General features: G+C 33.6%; 1 protein-coding gene across 9 annotated transcripts in view; it reads right to left on the bottom strand.

The window, feature by feature from the left end:
* The window catches only part of LOC125057720 (collagen alpha chain CG42342), a 334,531-nt gene that overhangs the window by 18,022 nt on the left and 291,916 nt on the right, over positions 1-24,593 (bottom strand). For 7 of the 9 annotated variants that reach the window (XM_047661560.1, XM_047661554.1, XM_047661559.1 and 4 more), the window contains exons 2-3: positions 316-386; positions 203-238 (exon numbers count right to left, since the gene is read on the bottom strand). In XM_047661560.1, the coding sequence (XP_047517516.1) occupies positions 203-238; positions 316-386 (107 nt within the window). Of the gene's footprint in view, positions 1-202; positions 239-315; positions 387-10,615; positions 10,862-24,593 lie in introns of those variants that run through there. The other 2 variants (XM_047661562.1, XM_047661558.1) reach the window with 2 other exon arrangements.

The following is a 24,593-nucleotide window of genomic DNA, read 5'->3' as shown; positions in this document are numbered from 1 at the left end:
ACATATTAATAGTTCCATTTTACCAGACTCATTCGGTCAAATAGAACGATGAGTTGTCACAGGTTTGATAAAGTAGAGAAGACAGAATCAAAGATTAATCTAAGTTGAAGTGATTTCAGACAGGTGTGCATTAAGAACCCTTGGCTAAGTTTAAAAGATCAAAACTAAAGAAAAGTAATAAAATAAAACAAAATAATAATACCGGAAATCCATTTTTGCCCGGTGCTCCCATCAACCCCTGAAAATATAATAAATATAAAATAATAGAACGTAAATAAAACATAATAAGAGTATATATACTGCTGGAATACATACTGCTGGTCCAGGTTCCCCAGTATCACCCTTCTTTCCTTTCTTCCCTCTCTTTCCAGGTGGTCCTGGCGGCCCTGAAAAGTACGAAATTAAGTTTAAAACATTACTAGATCGTTCAGGTGAATACTGTTCAAGTGGTGATGACCCAGTACTGCTATACACATAGTTTAAAATACGTAAATTATATAGCGTTCACGTAAGTGTTGTGTAGTGCAATGTACTGTAGTGTCATGTAGTGCACTTGTCACCGCGCAGAGTGCTCTTGGAACACACGGTATACGGCCCTCACTGGGCACGCCCCACTCGATGTAATATACTAGGAAACTGAGTTACGTGAGATAAAAGCAACGTAGGTCAACGTAGAACAATAGCTCATTTAATGTAAAAAAAAAAAAAACTTGGCCCTTACTCTGTAGCCAACAGTTAGAGCGATACTGATTCCGACGGTTTTGTAATTTCTATGTAGTTCTCTCAATAGTAACTTGGAATCGCGCCGTACTAAAACTTATTATTGGGATCGGTATCTAATCTATGGAAAGCGTGTTGGGCTTACGACGCTGAGTAGTTTCATCGTCGTTCAAGTTCGAACCCCGGCTGTGCACCAATGGACGTTCTATGTGCGCATTTAATCCCTCGTATGGCGAAGGAAAACATCGCGAGGAAACCGGCATGCCTTAGAAACAAAAGGACGGGTTATGTCGGGCATAGCAGGTGAACCTACTTGCCTATTAGTAAAAACAAATTATGACGAAACATTTAGAAATCTAAAGCCAAGAGTTTGTATCTCTACTGAATTATTAAGTCAAATAAAAAAATCATAAATTGGTCGATCATTTGCGGATTGTAGATGCTGTCTTTGCTAAGCGCTACAGGCTACAAAAGTGTTTCTTAATTCTTAATTTTCTGTTCTTGTTATGTTTCTGTTTCTTTAATATTTAAATATCAAGTAAGATAAAGTATCAAAGGCAGCTGTTCAGTTTCCAATGGATATGTTTCAATTGTAATAAAATTTAATCTGGTGTCGGAGGGGACATTAGGCCGCTGGGCAAGGGGAGGGCTGAGGGAGAAACATCGCCGAAAGCGCTTCTTTAATTAAATATCGAAGATTCTTTGTGCGTACTCAGCTGAACTGGAAGACATCAATAGTATACGTATAATGTAAAATATCACATTAAACTAATATTACTGATGCAACAAGAGCGTGAAATATTAGGAAAGTTATCAAGTATCTCATGCAAAACTGCACGCACCAGGTCGTGTCTATTATGCGTGTTGAAGAAGGTGAATTATTAATTAATGTCACGTAAGTATTATTTCTATATAAACAACTTTAAAATGAAATCTAAGTTATTCCTATGCAATCGAAACCAAAGTTAATTAACACTGCATACAATATAGCATCTACTCTTCTCCAGTGCCATCTCGAAAAAAGAGATGTCATCATACGAAACCAGGCTTTAAGATGTTGTCATTGGAGAATTAATTGTTATATCGTTTGCGTTTAAGATTTTTAAGAATCAAAACTTTTAACTAAATGTAAATTTCTTGTACACTTTAGATCATCCCATCATCCCATTTGAACGTTCTTTCAGAAAAACGTGCTTTAGCCAAAGCTAAGGTTACCCAGATTGAACATTCCGATAAACTAGCTAGGTCTGGATATCCATAGTTACTTCCCACACACTAAGAAATCAATTCTCTTTAGTTTATTTTTTCCATGTATTTTTTTTTTCTCTTCGTGTTTGCCTTTAAGTGCTTGTTTTTTTTTTTTTTTAAAGACAATTCACACCAATTGACCTAGTCCCATGCTAAGCTGGTGAAGCTTGTGTTATTGGTACTAGGCAACGGACATACATACATATTATAGTTAGATAGACATATTAATACATATTTAAACACCCAAGACCTAAGCACAACACCAAATGCTCATCACATCGATGTTCGTCTCAGCCGGGGATCGAACCCGGGACCCATGGATTCGCAGTCAGGGGTACTAACCACTAGACCAATGAGTGGTCATTAAATCTTGTATTTTTATTCTTATGTACCAATGTATCTGTTTTCCGAGCGTTGGTTATGTATGGATCGCTTTGTAGAGCTTAAAAGGATTTAAAATTACATATAACCTTTATACAATGTCGCAACATACGTGTGTGTATTTTACTTAAAGACGCGACATCCAGTTTCTTAAAGCTTGGCTGGTCCCTGCCTTCAGATAAGCAAGTTAATCCGAGGGTGAAATATGTGTCTGTGCAAGGCGGGAGGAGACGGGATTGCGCACAAATCGAGTTAGCGCTAAGCATCATCGCGCAGCACTTCAAAAAGTAATCTCATTTTTTCCAAGCCCCTCCGAGCGACTAATGAAAATATTGTGTTTGGCGAAATCGAGCGATTACATTGCGTGACAATTTGAGTCCTCGAAATCGCCCAGTTAGCATTATTTATATCGTGCGGATTTTCCCCACTAAAGTTACGATCGTTGTATAAAAGTTAGAACCAAGATTTGAACGTAGTTTGAGAAAGTCGATAGCCGATAAAGCAACTCGCTAACTTTACAGTCGTCAGCTGACAATTACATCTTATATCTGTGGCCAAGCTTCTCCGAACTTCGCACGGGTAGTTGGCAAACTGTTCAAATGTTTATTGGACGCTAGTCCGGTATAGTTGGTTTGATAACGTTATCTTATAAGGATCACATTCTAAGATCTCTAGAATCATATAGGATTTCGTAGCGAAAAATAAATGAGTCTTTTGAAAATGCTGTAAGCTAGGACTCAATGCCACGGATTTTTTTTTATAAGAACTAGCTGGCCGGCAAACGTTTGTATTGCCATGTATATTATTTCTAAGAAATATTTTTTTAGTTAAATAAAAATAACTATAATCTTAAAAAAATAAAAACAAGTGGACACCCTTATCACTTAGGTTTGAAAGATGAATATGCATAAAAAATTATAATGTATATAGAGATGATATCATCTACGTATATGTGTTGTGTATTTTTAATGAATATTATGAGTACTGTGTTACAAACATTTATGAATAATTAAAAACATTTAAAAACCTTTTATTGTAATAGCTTGCGGCTTTAAAATTAAAGTAGACGGTATTATAAAAAGAAAATTAAGTTAAACGTTGTTATTTAATACCGAGCGCATCAGCAAATTACATACAATTTCCGTTTTTATGAGATGCTCTTCGGCGTACAAAGGCCTTCATTAGGGTGAGTGGTAAAAAAGTCTCACCAAAAGCTCTCCACATGGTCACGTCGTATGGTACTCGCCTACAGTGTAAATTATTTTTTAATTTGTTTTGTAGTGTACTGATATATATTAATACTAAAACATATTTAAAATTATATAACAAAACTACCTGCCCCGGCAAACGTTGTTTTGCCATGTATATTGTTTCTAGGAAACATTTTTTTAGTTCAATAAAATAACTATCTACTATAATAAAAAAATAGGAGTTGTTCGTAGAGGGGTGAAAATTAAGTGATGTATGTATTTTTGTATGCAGTATCATAAAAAAATAACAACCAAAAAAAGATTCTAAAAAATAAAATATAAATATTTGGGGTGGACACTTAAGGGTACGAATGATAGATAGTAGCTGATTCTCAGACTTACTAAATATGCATAAAAAAATCTTAAGAATCGGTCGAGCCGTTTCCGAGGAGTATGGGAACGAACATTGCACTGCATTGCAACACGAGAATTTTATATATATAGAGATATATTTTATTTTAAATATGTGTAAATCAATAATGTTGTCACTAGGACTGGACGTACTGGAAAGAGATGTATAGGACGACAAAGGAAAAGATGGACAGATGACATTATAGAACTAGCGGGGAAAAACTGGATTAATGTTGCTCAAGACAAATAGAAATGGAAAAATATGGAGGAGGGTCAAACCCTAAAAGGGGCCATACAAAACTAGACCACTAAAAAATAAAAAATAAATCTAACTTAAATTTTGTTTAAAACTCATACTAACTTAACTAATACTAATATTAAGGAATGTGAACTAACCAATTGTTGTATGGATTAATAAAGCTTTAATAATAATAATAATAATAATGTTGTCACTACAACTTCTACATAATCTCATATAATCATTATGTGATATGCTAGCGCCATCTAGGGCGTAGTAAGTGAGACGCAGAGAGATGACAGGGAAAAGGGATAGGTTGCAATAAAATCCTGTATAAACTGTAATTTTTTATGGTTTTTGCGAGTCCCTAAACAATACAGTGTATTGTGTGCTAATGTAGACGTCAAATTCAAGAAATAGGACGCTAACACATAAATTCGTTCGCCATCAAATCGTTTAAAACTTGTCAATCCCCATTTCATTTACAATTTACAAATATTACCCAATAAAGTGATTTTTGTAGTATTTACTTTTATTTAGGAATATTCGATTTTTGGAGTGAAACTTTTTTAGGCGAATGAGGGTAAAAGTTATACGGATGAAACGCAGTAATAATAATATTAGCGTCACGAAAATGTGCAGCGTTTTTTTCGAAGAAAAGGGAGAGAGCGATTGAGACCGATTGAGAGAGAGTGAGAAAGGGCGCAATACACGCTATTGATTGATGTATTCGTTTAGTAGTTACATATTAGAACTTTAGATGGCACTTCTGTCGCATAACGTCTTGTGCAGTAAACGCAGATTTTTTATTTATTTATATTATTATTAGCACGTATACAGTGTGAATATAGATTCACAAATACATGAAGTGATCATATACTTGTACACGATCATCTATTGGGGTTTTACCTTAGTCATAATTATTAACTTACAAAGAAGTTTCGCTTCTGACATGTGTACTTTGTCCGCACGCACTTTTTTTATTGCATGCATTAAGTATTAACGAAAAAATATATGACGAACGTCACTTTTCGTGTTAATATGAGGTATGATTTATGAAGTTACGTCGTAGATTAGATTACCGCGCGTGTCAGAGAGCGCGTCTTGGCCCTCTTTTGGCGATGTTGAGGGGAGGAACTAACTTAACGTTTGAATGTCCTCCTGCTTTTCGGGGATTTTTATATTCCCAAGGTAATTTATGACGATTTTCAGTTCAATGAATACGTCTAGTACGTTAAAATGGTAGGTATTTTAAATTTTTGTAAATAAACCTTATCACACTGATTCATGAATTAAAGTAATTTGTTAAAAGACTAATTATTATCTACAGCTTTGGTTGAGATTCTATTAAACGCAAAGGCAAAGGCAATAAACAAATAAAAATTGTAATTTAATTAATGTTTTTTTAGTGCATTTTGTAGAAATATTGTTTGTTAAAATTTATTTTAAAGTTTTGACAGGCCCGGGAATCACAAATGTTATTTATAGGACGTTTAAAGCCTGAATGATATTAATTATAATGAATATAAAATAATTACTCCTGATCCTAAGATCTCAGGTATAAGAGTCGCACGCTGAAGCCACTAGGCCAACACTGCTCTATACCTTGCATATACCTAATATAAAATACATAATTGAAATACAAAAAAAAGATAAAATTGGTATCGCAAATATGAATCATGGAAATTTCCATTATATTTGTGTTGAGTTACGCCCGCATCATTAATATTATTCCTACTTTGCTCTTTCTGAACAAATATTTATGTCGACATATAAAATACCGGGTCTAAAATTTTTATCAGCAAATTATTTTGATTAAAATGATTTTGGATTCGATCTCCAGGTACATCAGATTAATAGATTTCTTTAATTGTTTTGAATGCTATTAAATATTGTTTGTTCACGATAGACATTGGTGTAATAACAAGACTAAGGCCGTTTCTCCACTGCTCCAGTCCGGCAAACGTTAATTACCGATCCGATTTAGAAACTCACAACAGTACTTACGTGCTTCTCCACTACTCCGGCATCCGGTTTTTAACGATCCGATAACTTGCTAGATCGGAACGCGGTGTTTTATCGGTCCAAGCATATCCAAGAGCTTATAAATTATTATTCACAGGTTTATTTATAGTTTCTTTTATTTGAAAGAATCTGGATAACCTAGACCAAACCAAATTATGTTGCTATTTGTTTATATTTTTTATATTATTATTATATTATTATTAATGAACTATTTATTATGCAGATTATAATATTTCAAGATAGACAATATAAAAAAGTTATAAACTTGCCAGGGCAATAAAATATTCAGAATTTAGAACGTTTTATTAATAATGTAAAGTATATGGGTTTTCGTTAAAATAGGTGTTGCATGATAAATATACAAGTATCGATTATTGTCGGATCGGATGTAGTGGAGAAGCGCAATCCGGCCTTCCGATATTTTTCTAATGACTCATTCCGGTATCCGACGTCGGACCAGGAGCAGTGGAGAAAGGGCCTAAGGGTTTGTTCGGCTTCACACTGCTGGTCATTTTTCGGCTGGACACGTTGCTGTGACTGCGTTATGTTTATTATTAAGCTTTATGAATTAATCCATACAACAATTGGTTAGTTTACATTTATTAATATTAATATTAGTTATGTTAGTATAAGTTCTAAAGCCCTTTTTCCGGTAAAAGCCTCCTCCAAATACATCTTTTTCTCTTTGTTTTGAGCAATATTCATCCTATTATATCAACTGTCCAACTTTTTTTTGTCTGTTTCTGTCCATTTTCTATCGCACGCTCTAGAAATATGACCTGCCCATTTCTATTTAACATTAGAGCGTGTACAAGTGCATCTGTAAGTTTACAAAAGTCAACATTTCTTGTTTTGTTTATAAAAAACTTGTAAACTTTAAAATGCAATAAAAAGACTATTGCGTGCTGGCAAGACAGGAGTTTACCTGTTGTTTTCTTGCTCAAAACCCACTTTTTACTTGCGTATGTCAGGAAATGTAGAATATTTGAATCCAATATTATTTTTATTCACGTACCCCAATATTCAGAATCAATCATTCTAATTTCCATATTCTCTCGTCTTACCTAACCGACTCTTCATCACGTCGTAAACACAATTTGACAGAAAAATATGAAATTATAGTTTAGTTGAAGCGACGTTTCTTTGCAAAATTTGTACAAACACATGATATAACAACAGACGTATATTACATAAACATTAAAACGGTGCCATCCCTATAATATGACAACACCGAAATTAAGTAATATTACATTAATAATAAAAACATTAATATGAGGGTTTGCTTATAAATATAATATGTGTAAAATAAACAACGATTTTCTTTCAAACTATACTTTAAAGTACTTTGTATATGTTATATTATGAATCTCTTGCCCAGAGGAAGATCCCAGAAAAAAACAAAATTTTAATTGAAAAGAAGAAAAAATAATTATTAACTTTTTTATGGAACTAACTATATATTAAGTTTTTTATTTAAGAGATCGTAACCCGGTAATTTTAACTAAAAGGGTTCCCAAATCTTATACATTATAATGAATTGTTGTCAAATAAATAAACACATTATTAATTATTTAAAGCGATTTAAATGTTTTAATTAACAATGTACGCCAACAGCATCTGACTTTAAAAAACGCGAGCACAAAGTTTTTTAATCAAATGCTTGTCCCTCGGCAGTGGATTTGTGATGAATGATTAGCATTACAATCGCCCCGAGTTGTCAGTCGCATCTGACAGGCGTCACCACTCACAATACAAAATCAATTTTATTATTATTAACATAACGGTATCAATTAGAAAAATGCTGAATGTCATGTCATCAATTCGGTTGTAGCACGATGTTATATAGCCTAAAGCTTTTCTTGGTAAATAGACTTTATAAAAATAATATGTTTTTGTTAGACATATTATGGTATCACAGATTTTTTGTAGATATTGATGTCATATAAGTCTGTCGTAAATCACTTTGCTTTATTGTTAATAGTTTCCGCAGCGTACTCGAATTAGAAATCTGTTTTTCTTTTTCACACCTTGGCTTACACTATCGTAATTTCATACAGAACCATAACTGTTATGAAAATATTCTATACTCTAATAGTGATAAGAAACAGAAAAATGAATCAGACGTGTAGTTTTGGAGGTTCTTTAATTAAAACAAATTAATAAACAAGCAAATCTTTCATCTTTATAATATTAATCTAGATGAATGTACTGACTGTATTCACTTGTTTGTTAAGCAAATGTCAACCACAGAACTTCGGGATTGTAGACTAGAATTTGTATCTATAATATAATAAAGAGTTTTTATTCGATTTAAAACATTTTCTGTTAATATAGAGTTTTTAGGCTAGATACGTATCACGTTGCCGTAATTGTTAAACGCGTGTGTTACACGTGTGTCGTAGCGTAGATAATAAATATTTAAAAAGACATGTTCTAATTCGATAAAGTATATATATCAATGGGTGTGCAAATGAATTGTATAGTTCATATAAAGACTTTTGAACCATACTCACATTCTTTTTTCAAATATTTTTGATTTTCCAACTCTTGGCCACATGTGTTTTATTTATTATTTCGAAGAATTCATTTTGTATGTTTTATACAGTATTGTATATTATTTTATACACCTCGTATAAAAAATCGTATTATACTTTCCCGCTTAAGACACATTAAATGTGTTAAAAAATAACTCAATACGTAAGTATTAAATATCATATATAAAATCATACAGATTTCCCACAATTTAATCGAGTAAGATGTCAGAAAGTAGTTACAACATTAATATTGCAGCGCGGAACCATTTATCATTCAGATATAACATCAACAGTTACCAACACGTTTTAGTATTATTAAACATTATTTTTATATCTACAATAAATCTAGATTAAAATGAAATAACTCACAAAAAAACTTCAACAGAAAATTTTATCGACGTTAGTCGGAACAACACGAAACAACAGAAAACAAACGTAAAAATTAGGATGTTTTGAAAATAGAACACTCACTGTATTTTGTACGTCAAAAACGCACTGCGTTGATTTATCTCCGTGTGTTTATCTTCAGCGCTGGGCATGTATTTATGAGAATACGTAATTGTCTAGACTCCTGAGATATAAACTCACGACCTGATTGAAACGATTATCTTGAGAATGTAAAACAAAAGACGAAACGATTGTAAGCTCCGTTCGATTGTGATTGGTCGACAGCATCTCTACACCAATACGCGTTGACACGCAACATGATGCGTCACTAATTCCGTTTGACCAATCACAATGTAACGCAACGTTTTGTATTGCGTCTTTCGACCAAAGACAATTTACTTTAATTGTCTTTGGTTTTACATTCTTACCTTTACACTCATACGTCGGTCAGTAGATTATGAAAATATACTTTAAAGAAAATAATTTAAGCATAGCGTAACTATGAACGAGTTTAATAATGTTTTTAAGTTACTTAACTCTAGCCATATCATACTAAAAGCACTAGTAGTACTGAGGTAAGACAATTAATATACTAATTTAAAAACCTCTTTTGGTTAAATAATATATATATCGTCTATTGATGAAGGGCCTAGTTGGTTCTCTGTAAACATGGATGAAATAAATTTGAATTTGGAATGTGGATATTGTTATCCCAATCACCAAAGAGATCAGTTACGAACATTGTATCAAATTGTCACTGGCTGTATACAATTAATCGGTGCGAAAAAAAAATCTGTGAAAGGTAAAACGCGGAAAATGTATTTTTGTTATTGTTTCTTCAATTAGTTGTGTGTGGGCATGATTTATTCAAATCTCTAAACGATAATCAATATAAATCTTGGCACGAATGACCAAATAATTATATATAAATGTTGTTATTATATAACTCTAACACCAAATCTACGCAGGTGGTCTCCACGGCGCCTACAAATACCCCATAACATTTAAATCGACAAATAAATACATCAATATCCCATGGCGAGTGGGCTGCTGTGGGCTGCCGGACCAGCTTTCAGGTCACATTTATCAAGTACCACAATGTATGTCACATAAATTCTACGCAACCAAAATAATTATAACCCGATTTAGCTCTAACATTCCCTGGCTTTTGAATTAATGTAAGTTCACAAATGATTTTAGTTTTATTACGGCCTTTATGCTATACTGTTCATAGATTGAGTTGGAAAACTATGTATGAATTTAATTTTTCTATTGAAAACCAGATTTTTGAATTTGGAATTCGAAATTTGAATAAAGGGAACTTTTGGCACAGAATTTTTAAATCGTCATTTGTTTAATTATCACAAGCAATGACTCTATAGCTTATTTGTTCGAATCTATGGAGGAAAATTGTGTAAAACGATGTACTGTTTCTCATATTTCTAATATAATAAAACACATAATCTATATAATATAAGTACCAAATTCAGTTGCCTTGCCGCAACTTTGTACGTGTTTAGCTAGCCTCCAACTTTAACAGCCCGGAGCGATTTCAGTAGATTTCAGTAACAATAACTTAAAGCTATTGTACATTCAGTACACGACTTATTGGTTGACCCAATTGTGGTTCTGGTTGTGTCAATTGTTTCCTTATTAATAACTGAAGGAAATTAACTGGAATAACATGTACATTCGCGTGAGAAAGTGCCATAACCTTACGCCTTACTTCGATCTTATCCAGACGACATCGCAACGATATCGAACTCGAGAATAAAGATTTAATTAGTACCTGGAACAAAGAAAATCATTTCATTAGCAAAATATTTTTAACGTATCAGCCGTTTGTAAGGTATTAAGATTGAGCAGTGTTGGCCTAGTGGCTTCAGCATGCGACTCTCGTCGTTGAGGTCGTGATATTCGACAGTGCAATAATGGATTTGATTCTGTCTATGTGCGCATTTAACTTTCGCTCAGAATTGTCTATACGATTTCCTCGCTCAACGAAGAAGTATCGCAATACAGCGAGCAAATGCTGCCAGCATTAGATGTACACTGCCACGGACACCAAACTCTTTAAATTTGTTTTAATATTCTATTTATCAAATTTTATTAATATTACTAATGTAGGTTATTATATTGTAAGGGTCTGTTTCACAATGTATGGATAAAGTACCAAATAGCTATGCAACACATAAATTATTTGGAAGATAAATTGTGCTATTTGACACTTCATCGGACTCATGGCTTATGATGGACTTTATGTGACGAATGCGCTATCTGACAGTCGTGAAACGCAACAATAGTGTTCATCCTACTAATAAGTAATAAATAGCTAATTTGGAACTTATGTAGAACTTAACCGTACATTGTGAAACAGACTCTAAATATCGTATATTTTGTGTGTGGGTTATTTTTATTATTGACATGACATGATGAACTTGTGGAATTCATAAATAAAAATTGTATTAATATTTCTACGTACGTTCCATTGAATACTAAACTTATTTAGTTAGATAGCATGTATCCGAGTTTTATTTATTTCGCTTTATACGTAAAAACATCAACCTCATTATCAAAATTTTTAAGAACAGGTTTGTTGCTAAGGTAAAAAAACTTGCCAATATTCGAGTATAACATAATCAGAATGACATTATGAACATCAACCTCATTATCAAAATTTTTAGGTAGGTACAGTGTTTGTTGCTATGGTAATAAAACTAAATAAAAAATAGCCTTTATTCGAGTAACATAATCAGGATTACATTAAGTCATTATGTTTAACATTAGTACACGACCTCAGATGGAGTGAAGGCCTCATTCAAACTCTTCCCATGTCTCTCATCGTCGCCACCATTTTCCAATCCTTTTCTCCGTTTTTTTTAAATTCCATCTTTCAAGGGGAAGATTATTACATTTTAACGGCCTTTATAGTATGGGACAGTATTTAGACAATAAGTTTTACAATAATTATAAAGAACTTAACTGTTCTTATTATTATGACATTATGATAATTAATATGATATTTGCCTGTTTTTATATGGCTGATTGTGCGGTTTTTTATAATTAAACAATCATAATGTATCACTTTCTTTACAAGTAAACGATTATTATTATTAACCAGGTTTCTGGTGGGCGTCTTCTCTTTTTTTGCTATGGTAACGGCTGATAAGTAATATAACATATAAGATATAGCAATAGACGATTACAATAATTTTTGTTACGTTACATATAATTTATCATTGAGAAGCATCAGTGATCATGGCGTGATATTGCGTCGCGGGTGGCCCATTGCTATTTACATATTTATTTTCTATAAATGCCAATAAACCATGCATTCTATTGAGTTTTATATGAATTTGTGTAATCGATTGATAATATATGACCACTTTTCATATTACATTTAACATTTTATTTGATTGACTAAACGTAAGGAAAGCCCACGTCAAGATTGCTTATCGACCGGTATCTATATTTAAAATACCAATCGTAATTGCATCGACTAGTAAAGTGGTAAAATTTAGTTAAATTGTTTATCATATTTTTTTTATTGTTATTTAGCCGCCAGTGCTAAATAAACGCCGTCGACTTTTTGGGTCTAAGTCAAGCCGGTTTCCTCACGATATTTTCCTTCACCGTTCGAGCGAATATTAAAAAATTAAATTAATTAACCAAAATTTATAACCTATATTCGTAATTAAATAGAAACACGGAAGTAACAAATCAACTCTCTAATGTCATAATAAGTGTGAGTTTTCACGCGAATTAAACCATTAGGACCGTGAGTTGTGTGATACCTTTTAGTAAAACAATTATACAAAAAGGACAAGCGAATAAAAACATTCATTGTGATTACTGGAAAACCCGAAAATATACTGTGACTAAAAGAAATTAGTTTAATTGTATATAATTTGTTAACGCGATAACCAAATAAAATTCACGCATAGCGACATTTAGCCCTCGACATTGCGTAGTTAGTTTTGTTTTTGTGCCTTGACATTAAACAAAACAAAATCGTTTGAGCACTTGTTTTTTATAGCTAAACAATTATTCGATATAGAAACCTGAGACATACATTGCGTTTGTGTCAACCTTCAAGAAAAGACCGTACCAATTCTTAAACGGCGACGCACTTGCTATCCCTCTGGCAATGTCAATGTCTATGGGCGGTGGTATCACTTAATATCGGGTGAGCCCCTTTGCCCCCTATTACTTAAGATTAACCCCATCTATGAATATCACCATGTCTGTTAATATAAAAGACTTTGCCTCATCTTATAAACCTGATTTTAAGTGTTACAAACGATGTGTTAAAAAAAACTTGGCGATTAAAAAGAGTGGCGGAGAGTTTATTGCCAGTTCTTCTCTGTCGTTCTTCGCCCTTGATTTGAGAACTGGCAGTAAATGTAAAATTAGAAGCATTTCATATATATATTTTCTTTTTTTTGACGTTCATAAGTGTACATTATGTTACCTATATGAATAAATGATTTTGACTTTTTTTTACCTCCGCTCATGGACACTTCTAATGCCAGAGGGCTCGCGAGTGTGTTGCCGGCCTTTTACGAATTGTACAATATTTTGTTGAAGGACCCTGAGTCGAATTGGTTCCACATAGTGGTGGTGCGCGGCAAAACTGCCTTAACAAGCGCTTTATAGTTGATAAACGGGTTGGACCTGCGTAAGAATGCATTGGTGCATTTACGGTATTCATAACATCCACCTTCAGCACCACATTTTACACGTCAATCCTTTCGCTTTCACGGGCTATTATTGTTCACGTTTTTACTCTATATATTAGAAGATAAGAGATAGAAAATACAAAATACAAGGTAAAATTGGGTGAATCAAAGTAGAAATCAGCTTTAATGTTTGAAACTGGAGCATTTCACATTTCTCAAGTATTAAAACATTCGAGTCTCGATCTTTAAAGTGCACACAATTATAAGCCGGTATGAAATGTAAAATAACATTAGTCAAGTGTCGGGAAAACCGAAACATTAACACGTAAAGCAAATAGCAAGTTGCACCTGAATGTTCCCGTCGAGTGGAGTACTTAGCGGGTGGGGAGACGCTCACCGGTAGGTTGTAACCTCACTGACAGACTCACTTACTGCAAAATATTGCCCATAACTGCACTTTTGAGCACAAAACAACGAGTAGAGGATGACCTACAGTTGCGAGCATGTTCGGATCTGTACTTCGAGAGCAAACATATGGTGAGAGATTGTTAAGGTATTGGCTAGTTACTGGACTACCCGGTCAGTTATTAGATAACCCAACGTTTAGTAACGTAAAAAGAAAATTAAAAAACTATTTTATATGCATTTGTCGCGCTCCTAGTAATAATAATCATATCATGATTTAGACTATATAATTCTGTAAAATAAATAAATAAAAAATAACTGCCGCTGTCAAAACTTAACGCGAACTATAACCCAAAATTGTGTCAAAATCCAATACGTTTGACATACGGGAGCCTTAGCGTCGGGCTATTTGCTAGTTTTTCCACTCACTTTTATTAGGTAACAACGAACAAATGACTTCTCTTGACGCTAGCTACTAGTATAAGTTGGTACGTATGATAGGGACGTCCGTAGGAAAAATTACGTGTAAGATAAGAATTATAATTTATATTAAAAATGAATTTTAACCGTAGGTTAAGAAATATTTTAATGCATAATAATTCAGCACCTATGAACTTAGGCGGCACAATATCAAACATAGTTTCCTTAATAATAATTAATTCATCCGTGTGCCAGGGTCATAAAGTTTTGTGTTAGAAATAAGTTATTCTAAGTAAAAAATCTTAAAACTTAGGTTTTTTGACAACTGCGAGCTGTCAGTGCGGTTTTACCTTTACAGAAGTCCCTGAGCGCTCACTTGACGTCTGTTTGCTGCCTGTCTGCATACATTTGCATTGAGAGCGATAGGGTCCAACTTAATTTGGAAGATTTGCGAGTTTCCGCGAGTGTTTTGTTTTACGACTACGACGCACGACTTCATTTCATCTTAAAATTTTGGAAATACTAAATAGAAAACATTCCTTTTAAAGTATGCGGTATACAGGGTATACCAGCATACTTTAAGCAAACTAAAATACTGTTTAACTTTCCGAAAACATAGTTGTTGAAAAGCACGCGATATTAATCTTAATAATTTTAAACTTAATTTAAAAAAAATATCTGGTTTGGTTGAAAAAATAATCCTTTTGAAGTCTGAAAGTTGGTCTATGTTTAAAAGAAGATTCTCAGTTTTAAGTAGACATTTACCCTCTGATTTACAAAAACCTAAATTAATTAAATCCATTTTGATGGTACTTATTTTTCTCTTTCTTACAACTCGTGTTTACGCTGTGATGAAAAGAGATCCGACCAAGATAGTACTGTAGTTGTTGTCATGGTAACGATGTAAAAATGGTAACCATGGCAATCAAATCTCTATCCAAATTCAATAATAAGTCTTATATAAAATACAGTGATATGTAGTCAACATATTCTTTTATTTTATTATCGTTACCACTACTTTCACATTTACATTTTATATTCTACAATATATAATGTAGAATATAAAATGAATTCCTTAGTAAGCGGGACCGTAGGGGGCAAAGGGGGCTCGTGGGGGGCTAAATGCGTTTCAAAATCACGCGTCTCTGCGGGGCGTCACATTTACTCAAACAGCCCACGCAATTCTTTCGCAATTCTGACGATTGTAGTTTCCTTTATAATATGACCAGGATATTGTAGAAATGGATCGTTACTAAAAATGTTGCAAAATCATTTTTCTTATAATCCAATGCTTTGCTAATAGTGTCAGTGTTTTTTATTCTCTGTATTTCTTGCTTTAAATAAAGATTTGTAGTTGATATACGATTCAATATCCTTACTTGTTACAGTAATACATCAACAAGCCAAACAAGGTTAATAAACCTTATAATAAGGTCTAAGTTTATATGTCAAAAGAAAATCTGAAATACGAAACTTAGTATGTAATATTATAATGAAAGGTTAAAGTTAAAGTTAATTATGTATCAATTACATCCTTTTGTCAATATTATATGAAGCTGTACGCAACAGCGATTATATACCCTATATAACTTATTTAAGTTAATGATTTTCAGAATATTACTATGACTAACACTATAGTAATATAGAAAAAAAAAGTTTATTCGGTCATATTTTTTTTTAAATTACGTATCTATATAAGGACATCATTTAACATTACAATCTATCCAAACTTAAGACTAATAAGAAATTTAAAATTATCTTGATTACTAAAAATCATATTTAACATAAGAAAGTGTCCAATAACTTACAGAGTCTATTAAGGGAAAGACTCTTGTGTACTATTATTTTAAATCATAATTACATTTTAAAAAAGTCCGTGCGTACAAAGTGCACATGTCATAAGTGAAACTTCTTTGGCAAACTAATTTTTAACTCTTGTTTATATTTATACAAATCTTTAGATTTCCGAGACTTAGAGACAGGGAAAAAGGAAGATATGTTAGGAATTTAATGAGTTTAATTGTCATTAAAATATTAAAAGTGTCGAAAATGAATACAAATGACAAATTCCTCCCTTTTTTTAGACAAAAACGCTGCACATCTTCGTGACATTCCGTAAAAATTTAACCCTCATGCGCCTAAAGAAGTTTCACTTCAAAACAAATACTTATTTTTAAGTTTTACAAATATCTTCAAACAATTGTATATTAAAACACATATGTAACGTGAAAATATTAAAAGGTTGCTGTCGTGCTAAAAAGCAAAACATAAAATGGGGGAGCAAATGCGATAAACGTTGCGCACCGCATACGAAGTGACCTGTCGTGTGTACTGCGATAACAATTAGCCAATCTCGTTAACATTCGTCTCGCAGTCGCGGGCATTACTTCATTTAGTGGCCACTTCCAGGCCATTGTGCAAAGATTTAATGATATTTTAATTCAGAATCTTTCATTTTTCACTCTTCATGCTGCTCAACTTTCTCTTTTTCACGACCTACTACGGCTACAGTAAACTCCTCCATAGTTATCAACATATTTAGGATTTAATTATAAAGTAAACGCTTGGGAAGAAATATAAGACATAGCATATAAGCTATAAAAATAATATACCGTTGTAACCTGTATACGAAATTTATTAATTTAATTCAAAATTATAGTAACCAATTTTGGACACGCGTTTTAAGTGCTTTTTAGCAATCGCTCTAAACCAAAGTCAAATAAACAGATTCGAATTTAACTTCCTATTTACTAAAAATCCTACTAACATAAATTGTATATAAGAAAATCAATATTATACTAAATATATAGATGGAATACATAATATATACCTTTTAAAATTTTTACGAAAAAAAAATCTATAAAAATTATTATGACATTAAACTAAGTATTATTAGAATCAGGTATGTTGTGATGGTGTGAAAGTTATGTAAGTGAGTGTGTGTATATGGGGTGTGCTCATGATGCAGGTTGTTTAGCGCTATGGAAACTCTTAATACTACTTTCAAGCATATTCCGCGATAGCTTAAACAATTTGAGGCTTTATAGTTCACTCTGTATAGGATTTATATAAAAATTCCGTCTTTATTGACGTTAATAGTACACATTTTACATTCATCTGTGCCAATCACAAGCAAACGGAACGCGACGCTGTTCTGTCTTTCATTTTACGTTCTCCCACGAATAGGTTTTCAAAAGTTTAGCGAGAACATTCTAGAATGCACTATGAAAAGTTTCACTTGTGATAAACATTAATAACAACACGTTTCAAATTGAAGGTGCTCTGTCGTCGGAAGTACAGACAGTTAAAACTTAACTCATTTAAGTCGTAAATAACATTTGTTAGGGGGTTGGGGATTGAAGCCTTCTTTCAACGCAAAGTATAAGAATTAACAAATAAGTTTAGTCGTAAGTAAAGTAAAATATCTTTGCTGGAGGTTTATATGTAATCTCACATTAGTTAAGTTACGTACATATATACATTTTAGTTAATAATTAGAAGTGCAAACCCAATGTTAGCATCATCGCACACTTGAACCCAAAATAAGACCATTAGTTTTTGCCACACTTATAAATTTTTTATTTAATTAAATTATACATAATCTGCAATAAAGAAGAATTTTATAACAGTGTAGTGAAAACACAAACTGGTCACAGTTACATTGTGTAGTAAAATTCTTGTTAATGTTCCGATATTGTCGACTACACATATTTTGATTATAGGTAATATATTCGTAAGTGTCATTTAGATTTGAGAATTATTCAATAAGTAAAGTTACTTTTTTAAAATCCAATATTTACGAGTTACAAGCGTTTACTAACTTATTTGTGTTAACCAAATTCGGTACAATATTTTTGGTCTGGGCCTCAGATTTCTGTATCTGTTTTAAGTAGGTAATCCGCCTTCTGTGCTGAGACACACGCCGTCTACTTTTTCGGTCTAAAGCATGCCGGTTTCCTCACGATGTTTTTGAACCCAATCTAGATGAACCTGCCTATTATTGATATTAAGTTTTTCATACATTTATTTCTATAAAGATAATGAACTCCATGGAATTATTTTTAAACTATTGCATTGATTTTATCGCGGGCTTTGAGCGCGGCGACCGAATCAAGAAATTCCGTAACGAAAATAAACCTAACACACGAGGACGTAATATAGGTGTGGCCAATGCGCGTTAGAGTGGGACAGAAGGCATACTGCGTCTCACATCGGTCTGGCGTGATCGGTGACGTATCGCAGGTGCGTTAGAGTGGGACAGAACGCATACTACGTATTCACATCTCTCTGACGAGAACGGTGATGTAGCGTAAGCGCGGCCGGTGCAGCCGGTACGCGTTAGAGTGAAACAGACTATATAGGCGTGTTAGTAATAATTAATATCACGGACAAAACTTGAATTAATATAAAAAAAAAATTAAATAAATAATTATAATTGCATAAGTTGATAAACAATGCTATGCAACAGCTTTACCGCGGCAGTCCCCAAGTGCCACATTTAAATTTAATTTGGGCACGCTGCAGTTGGAAAACGATCCACCCATAATAACGAAATAGCGAGATATTTTTACTCTTTTATTAAACTGGTTAAAATCCTAAGCAAGGACAACGTGTGCGTTTTTGGTGAATGAATAAAATCATATCTTTCAAAGTGAAACCGATGAATTCTATGCTAATTTTTATGTTATATAAAAAGTATACAATTAAAAATACCTGTCTAAAACTATGATAATAACGAAAAACTAAACAATCTTACTTTGAAATACACAAATGTAATAGAATATTAGAGGAACAACAATCCACATTTTATACAAATAAAACTTCCAACAAATTCTTATTTTAAGCTACTTTGTCGTTATCTCCCTTTGTGTACATTTTACCTTTTAAGACTAAAAGCCGAAATTATGCGGTTTCAGAAAAGGGAAATTACAGTAAATTAGAAAAACGTTGAAGAACAAAGGTTCCAGCGGGAGTCACAATCACATTTGCCAAATTTGACGAAAGACAGATACGGTCTGGCTGCAACGCGCCAAAATTATTATTCGTTTTATTGTTCTGGTATATCTGTCTTTTGTAGCCATGTTAAAACTTATTATAATATTATTAAACTTGACGTTTTCACTGCTTCTATTGTCTTTGATACTTACGTAAACCAAAGATAGCAGTGTTTCCCAACCTTTTTGTGCCCTAGCCATTTTAAAATTCTTATTCACCCCAATGCAACATACATCATTTTTAATATATAAAAATGAATACACTTAAGAAACTCTTACTCACTCTCTTGTTAAATGATATCTTTATAGGACACAGTAAGTAATTTTTCAAACCATACAATGAAATACTGAAATTCAAATTCCGAATAATTTTAAGAAATTTTCGAATAGGCCCCTTTAACAATCAAATAGCCTATGGGGCGTGGGCCCCACGTTGGGAAACACTGAACTATTGAATACTATTGCTTATAAGCTCAACGGTATAGTGGCATGCACTCTAGCCTCTGATTTTCATAATGTTTTGATTTGTGAAGTGCGTGCTTCTATTTTGCATGATGATGCTAAGCTTTTGTAATTTTATTATTACGACTTTTTGTTTCAGTATGTCAAGTGAAGCATGACGTAATTATAATTATCTTGTACACCAAAAACATGGCGATTTAAGCGAGTAGCGGAGTTTCTTGCCAGTTCTTCTAGTCCGCTCTACTTGATTTGGGAACTGGTAGATAGAAATTCAGGATTTCCTTTATTAAAAAACTGACCTTTATAACATAGTTACCCATATAAATAAATAACGTTGGATTTAATGAAATCTGAATCTCATTGGTTTGTACTCCAATATTGCAAGTAATCTCGACATCGGGAGTATCCTATCATACCTTTTGCCAAATTGTGTCATCGCTAAATATAGCATATATTTTTACTATAACATATACGAGTGCGTATTATAGTCAATATTTATTTACAAAAGATTTGTACAATTTAAGTACTTGTAAAGTTTTAATATGAGTTGTTTGAAAGAGCATTAACTCACGTGGGGCTGTGAATGTGTGTCGGCGTGTAAAATATCGGTGTATATGTGTGCGTGTCGGTAAGTAATAAGAGGTGTTCGAGTCGAAACGATCGCGGTTAAACAATAAAAAGTTTCCGCCGACAGACTTACCAAGTTTGACAAACAAATGCATTAACAGGCACCGAGGAAAATCAGGGTGTATTAATTACATTAAATAAGAAGTGACATGAGCGCTATTTTCATAAGTTTTCTTGTTCTAATTTAATCGCTCTTAGAATGCTTTCTAAGCTTTTAAATTAAGCTTTATATGTGATTTTAGATACCACAGCTAACTATTAAAAGACATGAACATTTTTCAGTACAAATATACTATTAGACAGTAAAAGTTCTGCCCCAAAGTATATAAAATCTTAAGGAAGGTTATCATTACTACCTCATCCCTAACTAGCAACAATCAGAATGTCTTTTATCATTTTATCAAAATTATTAATTATGCTAACGCATTTTTCGTAGCAAGCTGTCGTTCGTAGCGCCGTAGCTCAAGGGAGCTGTGTTCTCTCACCAGTAGCATTATTGTGATTGTATTTCCGTGTAACAGTGTCGCTATTCAAATTGTATCCAACGACGTTTTATTATGCTATAAATGTAACTATTATGATAATTTACTGTCGTTTGATAAATCACGTATTTCTATCACTTATTGTCTGAGAAGATAATTTGGAGGTTGACCAGTCACGCGGAGGGGGTAAGTGGGCGTTGTTTTATGCAAATCGCGCCTTCGAACTTCTCAATTTGTCCAAACAGATTGTTTTCGAAAATTCAATTGAAATTTATCTGAGCGCACTTAATGAAGGGCTCACAATATTGGCAAACATTTGCATAGCACTCGCAAAAATTGCGTTCTTCATCCTCCCTCGCGTCACGCTATTTCCCCAAACGGCTTCGTTTTAAACAAGCTGGGATTTCAAAGTGCATCCGGAGCTCGGAAAATATTACTCATATTTTATGTAATTTTGCTTGTATTATGAGAATAAAGATACGCTCCTGCATATATAAAGTTCCTTTCTTAAAGTATATATTATAGTAGATATTATAGTAGAGACATCAAAATTCTTTTACATACGAGTAGGTACATACCTACCAATGGCGCTACAACCTTTTAGGTCTCGGTCTCAGATTTCTGTAACTGTTCCGTGATCAATAGTAAAGTAGGTGATCGACTTCCTATGCTTGACACACCGTCGACTACTTGGGTCTAAGTCAATTACGATATTTACCTTCCCCTTACACTAAAACCCCACGGCGCCACCAGCAATCACCCGGGGCAGGACATGGTTACAGCGTAGCCTTGTCCGCATCCAGCCACGCGATCAGCCGTTAATATTACGGTCCTCTACGGCCACGAATGAGGTGGAATGGATCTTGGCACAGCAAGGGCCTTTCACATCGGCCAATTCATCCTGTATTATAGAGCTGGGGGAGGCTGGGTACAATGCTTGCAGGGATGCGTCAGCATCCCTTCTAACGTTGAAATCACTAGGCCAACACTAGGCTAGGTCAAAATTCATTTACCGAACAAAAAGCGATAACGCTTTGCTGAAACAAAATCTAGAACTTGTATTAAACTATGTTTGTTAATAATCAATATTTAAGATTAAATAGCTAATACAATTGATAAAGTTTTTACTTAGTATAATAGTTGAGTAAAACGCTTAGTATTCATTACCTAACCGGTCGTTAATTGAAACTGTAAAGCTTTTGATATCTGCAATAGTGATCAAGTTTGATCTATCAGTTGATTAGCATGCATTACCCTGCTTCTTCGGAAACGTGCTTTGCAGGGTCCATTGGAATTTAAGTCACCGGTAGGGTTCGTTTTTAGCCATTTTATTTAATAGTACGCTAGAAAATTTAGCCTCTGTGCGCTTAGGTCAAACGTTATTATAATTAACCAATGGGAATTAATCAATCAATTAGTTTTATGACATTGATTTGAATTGACCCTAACTATGTAGTGTATATATATACACTATTTAGATAACTGAATTAGTGTCAAAAATAGTCAATGTTGCAATGTATTAAACCTAAAGGTCTTGGGTTTGATCGCAGCATTAAATAAATACTATTTTTAATTGCGCTAGGAAGGAATCCTATTGCGAAATTAATATTAAGGCCATGTATTGTCGTTATGTTTATATTTACAAATTTTTTAGCAAATTCACATTGTGCCCTCTTGTTTTTATTTCCCTATATGTATTAGACGTAACACAGACGTTTTTTTTTATTTTTATAGAACAGGGGCAAACGGGAAGGAGGCTAAGCTATGTTAAGTTATACCCCCCCCGCCCATGGACACTCAATGCCAGCTAGGGCTCGCGAGTGCGTTGCTGGCCTTTTAAGAATTGGTACGCTCTGTTCTTGAAGGACCCTAAGTGGACAGCTGATTCTACATAGTGGTGGTGCGCGGCAAAAACTGCCTTAAAAAACGCTCAGTGGAACGACGGGCGTCGAGGTGATACCTATCCACTACTTTCCATATTGTACGCTCTTTTTATCATTTCATCTATTAATTAATTAATAGATACCTTAAAAGCACAGCTACTTAAATATTATCACGGCAGTTAAGGTTCTCTTAAAAGCCATTTCGAAGTTGTCTTGCTCTGGGACCAAGTCGCATCACGCAAAGAACTCGCTTTGTTTATCTCCGGCTGTAAAGAATTACGCCGCAAGCTGACGGAATATTAAGTGGCATCTCGCGCTTTGTACTAAAATGTTTTTAAAGATTTGTTTTCACAAAACGAGTTGGTACTCGGGGAATATTTTTCTATACAAAGGATATTTTAAGAACAAAGACGTAGTTAAGCGATCGATGCCGTGTTAGTAATTTATTTATCGATTTATTGTAATTTGTTAGTCGGATTTGCGGTTCAATTCGTTTCAGCTAAATAATAATCTCGTACTTGGCACTGGGCAGTAAATACCAACAGCTGTCTTTGAATTCTAATAAAGCTAATAAGGAGAAATGACGCACAAATATGTCTGTTTAATATATCCCTTTATAAACGCTTCTTCAAGTTCTAATGTAGTGATTGATAATTTTTCGATTAGTAATAAATCTTAATTGCTATCAAAATATTTAGATAATCACCTTCCTAGAAGTTATAGATCACTGCCGTGTAATGCTTTCTTCAAGTTGTGTATTTAGACCATAAGTTTGACAACACTTATAAATAACTAACTTAACTCTTCTTATAATTATTAATACATTGTGGTAATTAAAATGACATTTGACATTTATCGATCTGAATGCACTACCCTCTTTAGAAATAAACGATTTATTTTTATCAATAATAAATAATATCAATTTCATGGCCACGAATATAAGGGCTGACGAGCAATGATTTAAATACAATACAATTTGCATTTCAAAGCAATTGTCGGAAAATTGAATAGGACTAAGTAATGACATACATTGCCGTATGTCCTACATTAGGACGGTGCATAGCTTTCTGTAGAGCACAATGAACGCCGCGCCTAGCAAAATTGTCGTGATACCGGAAGCTGTTCAGTGGAGCAGTGGAGCGGTGAATACAACAAAAGCAAGTGTGGACGCGAGACGCATTCCAGCGGGATAAGTAGGACACGCGCCGCGTCGCATTCCCTTCTTCATATTACGTACTAACATAGATTAGAATAATACGTATAGTGTATGTCAATCTAGATTAGTTCTGTCAAAAGCTCATTTTCACTATGTTATCGATTAGTTGTTTAATAGGATTCATATTAATTCATCACCGTTTAGTTAAAATATACTACATATTTAACATTGGTCGGAGAAACGGATCGTGGTTGGTAGAACAGAAGGCAAAAGATCACGTGGCCGTTCACCAACCAGATGGACCGATCAAGTGAAAGACTCATCGTCCTCAAAACTAAACCCTGTTATAAG

This window comes from Pieris napi, chromosome 17 (assembly GCF_905475465.1).
Source record: "Pieris napi chromosome 17, ilPieNapi1.2, whole genome shotgun sequence".
NCBI classification, from domain to species: domain Eukaryota; kingdom Metazoa; phylum Arthropoda; class Insecta; order Lepidoptera; family Pieridae; genus Pieris; species Pieris napi.
The sequence above is the reverse complement of the archived record's forward strand: the minus strand, read 5'-3'. Positions and strand labels throughout refer to the sequence as shown.